Raw genomic sequence first — 12298 nt, forward strand, 5'->3', positions numbered from 1 at the left:
TGTTTGACAGTTTTTTTTTAGTCGTTTAAAGTAAAAATATATTAATTATCATTTATCCAATAATTGTTACGGTATAATTAAATGGAAATATTCATACACGTTTTTAAAGATTTTTACAGGCATTTTTAATGAAAAAAAACAATTAAAAACAATTAAAATTCCTTTTCGATTTAATTTACAAGTGAGCCCGAGATAGTATCATTATTGGTATCTATTACTCTGCAATTACAAAATTGTATAGAAAAACGGTTATGCGCGGGAAAAAACCGTACAAAAGACTGTAACAATTATTGTAGTCATAGTACAGTTTTACATAAAATAAATAATACCTGCACTTATTTTTTCAATAGTGGACTCAATTTTCTGACTTCAATTTCTTAAACCATAACATGAAAAACATATGTATAATAATATCAGTTTTCAAATAACTTTTTAGTAAATATGTGAAATACAAAAATAGTTCATGATATGATTATATATGGTATATTTTTTAATATGAATCAGATTTAATAATAATTTTGCTGTATGCCTTAATATTCTGCATAACTACGATTACGCATTAAATATTTAATAAGTTTCGAGGCGTAAATAATCAACATAAGAACTAATACAATAGGTATGTATATGATAAAAATTTATATTTCAATACAAACGTACAATTATATTACACTAGTACAATCAATATTGAATTTCTTTATTAAAAAGCCATAATATTCGTTATAATAATGGATAAAACATCAAGTTTAATATTACATTATTATAATTAAAAACTACAACAAGTTCAAATATCAATTCTTGAAATATAGTATTTCACTAAGAAGAAATAAAATGTAGGCGTGTAGTGGCCGGGCGGATTAAGAGGATGCTACACCCGCATGTGTTGTCCCGTCTTACAAGTGTTTAACATAGCAAATTTTACGCACAGTAGATCACGTTTAGCTCCGCAATTTAAAATTTATAAAAATTTATAATAAGTTGACCTCTAATAAAAATTAAAGGTAACATTATTATGGAAGGATTCTCGTTGGAAGGCTTTTTATTATATTTTAATTTTAAAGCGAATTATGAGTATTTTAAGATATATGAACAATTTACAATTTTAAAATACTCATAATTCGCTTTAAAATAAAAATATAATAAAAAATCTACGAGAAGCCCTCCATAATAATGTTACCTTTAATTTTTACAAGAGGTCAACTCACTCTAAATTGTAAACTAACGGAGCTAAACGTGATCCGCTGAGCGTAAAATTTGCTATGTTTATGCACTTGTAAGACTGAGACAACACATGCGGATATAGCGTCCTCTTAAGGCGTCGGTTGCGACGCGCACCGTCGTTGGTTCGAATCCCGGTCATGGACGACATAGCTTTCCAAACAGTGTGAACTGTCTGTGAGAGGCCTCCGCCCCCCCCCCCCCCCGGATACGGCAGAAACCTACAGGCCATAGCCGGGCTACGGCTGCCCATTCGAAATTCTGCCAAACATCCAAGTGTTCCAACCAACAGTTCCTTCCCCCACAGTTCCACAAGCTAATGATCCTTGCTATCGACGACTCAACCCCAATAAAAAAAAAAAATAAAATGTAATTTATCATCCCTAATTCATTATATATTATTATTTGATTCATTTAAATTGTTTTTAATTTTTATTCAGAAAATAAATCTAAAACTACGCTCCAACTAAATAAACTAATAACGAATGTACAATTATAGTAGGAAAACTAATTAAATCAATAAAACCCAGAGTGAAAAATCGTTGATATTGATGTATAAGACTAAGACATAATTATTATACCGTATATTAATCGTACCTACTCAAGAAAATGATTGCCGACAAATCAATAATTACTGTAATAGTGTAATTATATCGGTGAAAGCTCCCTTAAAAGTCTAAATTTTATCACTTATTATTACTCACCACAGCCGAATTCGTCCGAAATTGAAAATCCGTTAAAGCAGTCATTTTGTCCGTCGCAAATATATTTTTGGCGTATGCAACGCGAAGGATATCCCCCAGGCATCCAACAACTGAGCGTTGATCCTGTTGTGCACACAATTACATCTGTAAATCAAATACAATAATTCAAACTTATAATTTGTTTTAATAATTTTCTCAAATCCACGGTATAAAATAAAGAAAATCTGAACACGCTATATTTTACAAGTTTTCCGGTTAAACGTAACACTGTTTCAGTGTTTCCTTAAATTAAATTTCGTTAAACCATTCTAGAATTATGACTAGTATACGAGTATACTGATGGCATTACGAAAAACTACTCCCGGCCATATAATTAAAGACCATCTGAAATTGCATATAGCCTGTAGCTATTTTAAATTAAAATATAATGAAGTATAAGCTGCAAATACTAAAGCTTTATGTATATATTTTGATGATTTTTTGAAGAAAAAAAATTATTAGATTGGGTTCAAAACTTTGAACTTATTAGGTTAGTACAAGTGTTAAAATATCTCGAATCACATCCAGTGAGATTTAATTAAATGTTTGATTAATCAATAATCATACTTGAGTTTCAATTATTAACGAGCATTACGTTTGTCATGTTATAAGCAATAAAATCATTATACCATCGGTTTTATTATAAAACGTCGTGCAATTTATCTCGTCGGCACAATTTCCATCGACACTTGGCAAGCAATCGCATTGTCCGTCACATACATTGGCGTCGTTAATACATCTTCCGTTTGGACACTGAAATTTGTTCCCCGAACACGACGCGTTACCTGTTTATAAATGGAGCTACATATAGACACCAATATGTCTATATCAATTTAATGTCAGAAAAATTGTAATAATTACATAATAATTCATCGGCGTGATTATCTGCACATTCTGGCCATCCGTCGCACCAAAACGTCGAGTGCACCGAATGGCTCCCACCGCACTTGATAAAATCTTCTGAAATGCGCGAAAATGGTACTGTCAGCTAAGATTATCGACAAGTGCCGTTCATTTTCAATAATAGTATTCGTCAAAATACGAAAGACAAAAATATCTCATATAGTCATAACGATATTATAATATTATACTGTGGCCGTGCGTCATTGAAAATAAGTCATAGAGTATTAAAGTCGTATGGCTATGTAAGTATTAAGTAACCTCATAATCTCAGAAAAAAATACATTTATACATGTCAAAAGTTTATAGTCACTCTCTCATATTAAAATAAAGTAAAAACATTACATCAATAAAACTTTTTTTATGTGTACTACTAAATATTTTTCATTATTTGATCTTATCACAATAAACCATTATTTTCTATAATAAACAATCAAAAATATTATTTTGTTGGCTTTTGTTCGGAAACTTTAAAATCCCAAAATTAAAGAAAAAATAAATATTAAATCGATTTTATCATACATTTTATTCATTATGTTATAATATTAAAATAGCTGTTTGTATAAAACTATAAAATAATTATAACAGTAATATTATAAGAGTAATAATTTAATAGTACGAGCTGCTCAATTATTTATACTCATATATTGAGTATACCACAAATTTCAGTAATATTAGCTTAGTATTAATATTACAAGAATGTTATTATTGTTAATATTCATATTTTAAATACGAATGTATTTTCTACTATTTTAGATTCTGAGCAGAGCGAGGAATGTATTGATTCTACCACGATGTGTGTTTTTTTTGTGTGTCTATCGTCAGTTCATCACGTTTTGGGGAAGTAAAGGTGCTTCGAATTTTAACTTCAGTACCTAGTTCGATTAGAAAGTGAATCTAGTTGCTATTTTTGGGAGGTCAAAATAAAAAAATTCTCAATATATTTCTAAATAATCGAGATACACAAACTAAAGTTAAGGGAAAAACATGAAATTTTACGTACAATCAGTTTTCGGCAAAATCGATTTTGGTTTTTGATGTAACTTTAAAACGAATGACCATAGATGAATGAAATTTTCACCAAATGTTTATATAAGTATATTTTATCCACCGGGCAATTTTCAAAAATGTTCGACTTAATTTGAACAATTCATAGGTATTTGCAATTTTCGATCATTATTAGTTTTTTTTTTTAAATTAATATCGATAAAAATGTATTTGTTGGGTAGAAAAGCTTGAAAATTTAATACAAGGCTCTTAACATATTGTTACAATAGCAGTTGAAAAATAAAAGAAATTCATAGTCAACATTTTTTTTATAGGTAAGCATTCGAAATTTGAATTTTGCAACATACGTAAAAATCACGAAAATTCGCAAATTATTTTATGCTAGAAATTCATAAAAAAATTTCCTTTTATACCTAAGCTTTGAACATTTTTAATAATCTATAATATATCCAAGACATATAAACCGTCTCCGCTCAGAATCGTTTTTCATATACAACGATATAATATCATTGGATTCAAATTTAATTCCATCTATTACAGTAACTCACTTGTAACCTATTGTACAGCAGAGTGACATCCACGACTTACTCGCTTTTTTAATTACAACAACAACAAAAATCAATTTTGATGAAAGAAAATTTTGTTCGTAAATAGGTACTCCCATTTTTGCGTAGTTTTTACTCGATGATTATTTTAAAACTACTGATAATTATAATTTATATTTATTAATTAGGTACCCAAAATAAAAATTAAATTAAATTTTCTACCACAAACTACCCTCGATATTAAATACATTTCAGTTTAATGGCACAAAAAAATAAACATAATTGTAAAACCAATACCTACTTTCGTTGCATTACTTAAAACCTAACATAATAATATTAATCGTTACTTCCTATGTAGGTAAAATAACATCATTAAATATTTATTTTTGAAAGATCAAGATGTTAAAAACCTTATAACCTTGATTATCTTCGTGATATTTAATGATTTTACTAAGTTAAAAATTATATTTCTTGCTCACAACTACTGACTATATATCCACAGTTGTATACAGACTTCCTGGATTGGATTGCAAGATTAATTGTCACACATCAAACCCACGCGTAGCTTCACCCATTACACTCTCCGACCATTAACAAATTGCATTTGTAATACCCATTTCATAAAATGAAAAAAAACATCATTTTTTTAATTTTATAGTTTTTAAGTTAGTGAAAAATCTAGTGAACATTGTTTCCATATAATAATCCCATCATATACTACATTGTATACTTTAGGCATAAAATAAATTATAGGATTAATCATATCATAGTATTTGCTTATTGTATACAATGTATAATAATTAGGTACCTATTATTCTTTGCAATATGATTTAAAAATATATATAATTTAATTTTAAATTACATATCATTTAAGATAAAAAGGTAAATTATTCGTATTTTTATCGTCATTCATTTGTTGGATATTTTAAACTTATAAAACTATCAATAACTATTATCAATATAATAAATGTCTGTTTCGACACGCGTATAATATTTATGAGATTGGTGTGTTGCGACTCGTTACTCATTAGTAAGTGGTATAGTTGCGAAGAAACTAAAAACTACAGCACAGATATCAAAATAAATAATTCCCTGTGACAATATTATGATTCCATCATAATCCATAGAAGTCGGAATATATAATACAGGTATAGTAAGTATTAAGTACTAGTTCCCAAAAACTATGATCCTGAAAATGGATAAAACAATTTCAGACAAAATTAATTTCCAGGAAAAACTTATTATTTCATTTATTTATTATTGATTTATTCCAAATCATTCATACAGAGAGCTGAATTATTGAACTCAACTCACCTTCCTTTTTTCCAGTTAGTTCGACATTACAATAATATAATGCTAAAACTATATAGTATTATATGCGACTGTTTAACATATATTTGAGTATTTGACAGTGTAATAATGGCTGCCATATTGTATTTTAAACGATAAGGAAAAAACAATTTAATTTAAATGTAATTGGAGCTGAAATCATTCCCAGTAACGGTAACGCCTAAAGGCGACAGGGTCTCTCAAATATTACTGATAACATCTAATTATTCCACACAGAGTTCAACCGTTCCAAGTTTCTGGATAAAATGTGTTACATCCAGTACGATAATAAACAAAGCTCAAGAGGCCGACATTGTTAGTGGTGAGAGTTGGAGTATTGTTTTACTCTGTAGTCTGTTCCAATTGGCAATTTTAGGTGACCAGGTCTACAGTCTAAAACTAAGTTCTGAGAAATAACTTTTTCGCGTGTTTAATAGTTTAATCCCAACATAAAAAGTGCTAGAAATAATATATAGAGGTATAAAAGCAAGGGAAAAAAACGATATCGGAGACATGCTTTAAAATAGTCAGAACACCAATTAAAATAATAATATCTATTGTATTATATTTAATGTTATATTTTTAACTAATATAAGTATAATAAAATAATATTTATAAAACTCAATTAAGGTAGTTTTTGGTACTTTTCTTTTATTGTGAATTTGTAGAATTCTAAAATTATAAACATTAAATATACTTATGTTATTTGTAAAAAAAATTATTACATCAAAAATATAAATTATTATAGTTAAATAAAATATTTTTAATTTTGCCAAAGTTGAATGTTCTCAAGTTAAATGTCGTCTAGGTATATATTACACGAGAGAATACATTTTATGAAACTATAGCAATATGGTTTCCCATTTGTATTACTGTAAAATGGACAAGTTGTGTTTGTATATTCAAAATGTGTAATTTGAAAAATATGTATTTCGAATTGGGTACATACAAAATTTTGAATTAAACACTTTAGGATTATGTATCATTTTACTTTAAAGACATAAGGAAATAAATAATTGTTTTTAATGCAGATTATTACAATAACATTTAGAATACTAGTCATAATGTCATATAGTATTACTCGTTACTGTATGTGGCCATGATTATAAATTGTAATTTATATATTATCTTCCTTGAATAATATAAATTATTTGCTAATTTTAATAAAGAGTTAAAATTATTATATAAACCAATCATTTTTATAACACTTTAGTGCAATTTCGTCAAATGCATCATTAACATTTTTAGGATCTTTTTGTTTATTTACCTTATAAATATTCATAACAATGTTCATTCAAATTTATGGTTGAATATAATCATAAAATAATTTTGTTTCACAACGAATGTTAATATTAAATAAAGAGCGACAATTTTAACTAAACTTTTGGTTATTTAAATGACTTGTAATCAAAAATGTAATTGTATTTGTTATTTGTTTTATAAAAAAATGTTATAACTTGAAAAAAATTTTTTTCTTCAAATAACCTATTTTTTTTTTAAGTTGATTTCATCGAAATGTTTAATAAAGTTCAAAAAAAATTAATTTAACTGTTTATTGTATATATAATTAAATAACTACAAAGGTATAATACTTTAATTAAATACATGAAGAATCACTTAGGTTAATAATTAAGTAACCATAATTCTATACAAACACAAAAAACAACCCTACCACTCATATTTTCATGTGCAATGATAATTTTATACGAGGTAGGTACGAGGATGTACTTCAGTAGTTCAGTTAACAATATAATATGTTATGGGCAGACCACCAAGGTAACTACACCTAATGTATGAGTTTGACTATTGACTACTAATAGATATATTTGAATATAGTTGAGTAATAATTAAATTTAAAACTGATGGAACAATGAGCTAATGAAAAATGATTTCGAATATAGATTATGGATATTCATATACATTGTATTATGATAATACATTTAGATATAAATTAATAATTTAAAAAACATTGTTTTACTAAAAATAAACAAATAATAATATAAGATTAATCAATAGGATTGATTAAGTGAAGCGAGTACACAAATAAACAATATGCAACAGTAAAAATGTAGATTTTAGATTTATCAGTTATAATAGTGCCTAGTGGATGTGTTAAATTTAAACTCAACGATATTCAATAATCATTGTATACAAAAACAATTTTGAGAGAAGATCTTTTGTTAGTATAAATTTACAAAGATATTTTGTTTCATATTTTGAATTTTTCTACTATTAATAAAGTATAGGTTTCACCAATATATTTGAAATATTATTGTGTAATAACATACCTACGTATTATGCTATATTGACATATTGTTATATGGCATAACTTCTATCAAAAAAATTCCCCAAAATAAAACTAAAAACATTAAAAATGTATAATTTGAATTTTATTTTTTTATTTTTTATTTTTTTTTTTTTTGGGGGGGGGGGGGGGTGAGCCCACAACAATAGGCCATTAAATGGGGTGTAGTACGATAGAAGTTATTTTTGTATATTTTGTTTATAGGTATTTAAGTTGGTAAGGTTGTAACACGAGTTTTTGTATGTGTGGCAAGGATATATTGCTAAAAATCCCAGGTCACCCATCTGGGAGCTAACAATTGTGGCTGGTATACAGTACGTTTCCACAGATGAGCGTACCTATGGCCGCGCCTTTCCGAGCCTCAATTTGTATAAATATAGTCTAACTATATCATTTCTAGAAAATGTTAATATTAATTTCCAATTTTATGAAAATTTCAAGTATCTACAGTTATTTGTTTTTGAATTACAACAAAATATTAAAATTCATATTTTACTCTTTGATCCCCTTCCCTTCTATTATTCTATTACCAATAAGATTGAATTTGCCACTACAAACCACCTCGAAGTTAAAGATTAAAGCATTTTTTTAACTGTAAAATGCGATGATGAACACAAAAATAAAAATTATTATTTCAAACAAATCATGTAAAAATAATTTGTTATTTTAACAAGCATAAAACATAATTTAATAATTTAAAGCTCACTTAAGATAATAAAAAGATAAATAGGTTTTAGTATTTACTATAGATTATTATAAAAACTTATTTTAAAAAAAGTATAATTTTTTTTAATTCGTATTTTTCAACTTACTTGTTTCGCAGTACTCTTCATCAGAGCCATCAACACAATTAACTTCACCATCGCACAAATATCCAGGACGTATACATTCGGAATTTTTACACTTAAATTCTCCATGCCAGCATTCTCTGTGCTCTAAATAAAATAATTAAAATATAAAATATTCATTCACTCACTTTTATACAATTAATAATTTTATTTAAAACTCACTGCATTGAAGTTCATCCGATCCATCACCACAATCATCTTTGAAATCACAGGCTTTATCAGTAGGTATACAAAAATAATTTGCACATTTAAAGTGCGTGGTTGGACAAACATGTGTTTCTATAAATAAATATTAATATATTATATATATTTGAGTTAAATATATTTCTTTCTTTTCTTTTTTTACCGGATGCAGGTTTCTTATGTATTTTTATAATATAATATTTTAATACATTTTTAAATTTTACAAAAACATTTAAACGATCAAATAAATATATATTAATAAAATATTATATTATTATACATTTTGAATAATTTTATACTTTGTTGGGCATTGATTATATTTTCAAAAAATTTTAATCGTATATAAAATAATTTAAATTACTAGCATCGTGTATTTTATCTAATGTTAATGGAGAATAATATTCAGATGTTATTCTATATATTTCACAGAAGGTGCAAGATCAATACCATTTACAGCATATACTCAAGGAAACCTTCAGCAAAGATGATTTATGGAAATATTGTAGTTTGTAAACTTAATAAGTTATATCAACTTTTGTTATCTCTTATTTTTCTTAATTGTCATTAATTTATATGGATAAATGATTTAAAAAAATTTTATTTTTATTATCATTGATCTAAATAATTTTTAAATCTTAGAATATTAGTTTAAAAAATACTTATAGTTTATTTAAAACATTCGTTTAGCTTAAAAGTTGTATAATTTAGTTTCCTTTAATCCAACATTTCTAAAACTATTTTTAACGTATTACTTGTGTAGAGGTATTATGGATAGGTCATATAGGAACCACTAATGACTAATAACTTTAGAGCTAATAATTCAAAATTGTATTACTTTTTTTAACAATAATAATGTATAAAAACAAAAAATGTAGATACCTAGGTACATTTAACATTATATTTAGTACCTATTTATAAAAATTAAGACTCATATTACTTTCGTATCTAAAATTATAGTAAAAATATTAATTTTTAGTTTTCGTATTATCCACACATGCATTTCTGCTTACCAGGTACCACCATATAGCCTACTGTGTAACACCATTGAATAAAGAGCCACTGCTTTAGTTAATATTAATTACATTATTTATATTTATATTTAGTTAGAAGTTCAATGGTAATACTTCTCTTATCTAGCTGTTGTGATACATGTAATGTTTATTTAATGTGTCTTCATAGTTTTGGGATTCTGTTAAGATATGCTTAACACTATAATATACTCCAAAAACACCAATAAATTACTTAAATGTTCATAGAAAAAAAATACTTCCAATATACCATGCAATTAAAAAGTTTGATTTTATATAAATTCTAACCATAAACAATATTTAGATCAAACAACTTTGAGGTTTCTATGGTTCTTATAATAATCACAACTTAAAATATTACGCAGCATTCTTTTTATAGCTTTTTCTTTTGACATAGACTTTCAAACATTTTGTGACAAGTTATTAACAACTTTCATGAAAACTTAAAATGGTTTTAGCTATAACAACAGTTAACACATCAATAACTAATGTAAGTCTACTTTTTTTATCTTCCTGTACATATTTACAACGGAAGTTATATATTTCCTACATTTTTACTTCATTCAGTGAATGGTAGGTATATCAGCGTGAATTTTACTTTTTACAGTTTCAAACATGTATCCGTCATAGATGAGTTTGCATAGTTTGCATGAGTTCAATATATATATAGGCTATTTTCTCAGTAGGAATAATCTTTTAAAAAAATTTTCGAAAATGATTCAAGTAACAAGTTTAAAAATACTTTTCACTCATTGATAGGGAATAAAAATGCCATAAAATGTTCACAAGGTTAGGTTATAATAAAATCATATTAAAAACGTAGCTACATACTTACTATCAAAAATGCATTGTTTTAATTATTTTGTGTAATATTTACTAAAAATATTCAAAAAGCTTTAACATAGTGTATCGTTTTTTTTCCTGGTCTTAATTTGATAATCTAGTACTATTGATTAATGTAATATTGAATAATAATGTAGGTACCTAATATGAGTCATATGTCAGATCGTAATAAACATAAACAATGCCAAATTATGGTTTGAAACTAAAAAAAACTCCCGAAAAAGCATTGTTTTTAAATCTAAAAACACCTAATTAACCCAAAAACACGATAACAGTCAATTAAACCATAAATACCATTAACCAACAAAATCAAACACATTGTGGTTCAATGACAATAATTTCCTATCTCCTCACAGAATCTCTAACTTAATATGTGCAATGTACATCAATATGTTACATATACGATGTACCTAATAAATAACCTAAAAATACCTACGATCTTATAAAACTTCATAAAATTAAATTAATGGTTATTAACTATACTAACTATATGTATAGTGTATACGTATTTGAAATTGATATAAAATATAGGTAACTGCAACACATTTTATAGTATCATAGTAATACTGAATTTATATTACGTTGGTATTATTTTTAAGATATAATTTTATTGTAACTTATATGAAAACTGTTAAGACTTTCAAATTCGCGGGAACACAAACAACTGGGCGATACCCAGACAACTTCTTTGATCATCAATATTTTAATGATTTTATGTGAATTAATTTTCATGGCTACGGTTAGTATTTTTTATGTTTTTTTGTACCCGTTCTGACATTAAACAGATTTTTTAGTGAATTTACTAATTATAATACATTAATAATAATAAAATTGACACAGTAAACACTTAAAACTTTACAAATGACTTTTAAAAAAATATTTAATAAGTAACTATAATTGACTTAAATAACCTTATTTTGATTAACGTTTTATGTATTTATTTTAGAACAGAAAATAAGATATTAAAAAAGAGTGCTAAAGTAATTAAGGAAAAACGTGACTAAATGTAAATACTTACACACTTAATAAATGCAATGAATAGAAATTACAATAAAATAGACTTACTGCAATCTTTTTCGTCTTCTCCACCATCACAATCATCAATCTTATCACACCGTTTCACTAGTTCAATACATTTGTTTGCACATCGGTACTCGTTTTGTAAACAACCTGTAAACAATTATTGTAGATAGTCAGTCATTTTTAACAAAAAAAACGATATGCAAATGATTTTTTTTGATTTTTTCATGCAATCTATCAGAGACGTCAGAGTGCTCATTGAGGGCCATGATGAGGGTGTCATATTCCCCCTTTGGCTTATTTTTGTCATATACAATATATGATGAAGCAA

General features: G+C 26.4%; 1 protein-coding gene across 3 annotated transcripts in view; it reads right to left on the reverse strand.

Moving 5' to 3' along the window:
* Positions 1-12298, reverse strand: part of LOC107162836 (G protein-coupled receptor GRL101-like) — a 64550-nt gene that overhangs the window by 24043 nt on the left and 28209 nt on the right. For all 3 annotated transcript variants that reach the window (XM_089229437.1, XM_015509886.2, XM_089229436.1), the window contains 6 exons: positions 12013-12117; positions 9056-9172; positions 8858-8980; positions 2820-2918; positions 2588-2743; positions 1920-2063 (listed from right to left, as the gene is read on the reverse strand). In XM_089229437.1, coding sequence (XP_089085563.1) covers positions 1920-2063; positions 2588-2743; positions 2820-2918; positions 8858-8980; positions 9056-9172; positions 12013-12117 — 744 coding nt within the window. The remainder of the gene's footprint in view (positions 1-1919; positions 2064-2587; positions 2744-2819; positions 2919-8857; positions 8981-9055; positions 9173-12012; positions 12118-12298) is intronic.

This window comes from Diuraphis noxia, unplaced genomic scaffold (assembly GCF_037042655.1).
Source record: "Diuraphis noxia isolate RWA-SAM2 unplaced genomic scaffold, SU_Dnox_SAM2 contig0005, whole genome shotgun sequence".
Taxonomy (NCBI): Eukaryota; Metazoa; Arthropoda; class Insecta; order Hemiptera; family Aphididae; genus Diuraphis; species Diuraphis noxia.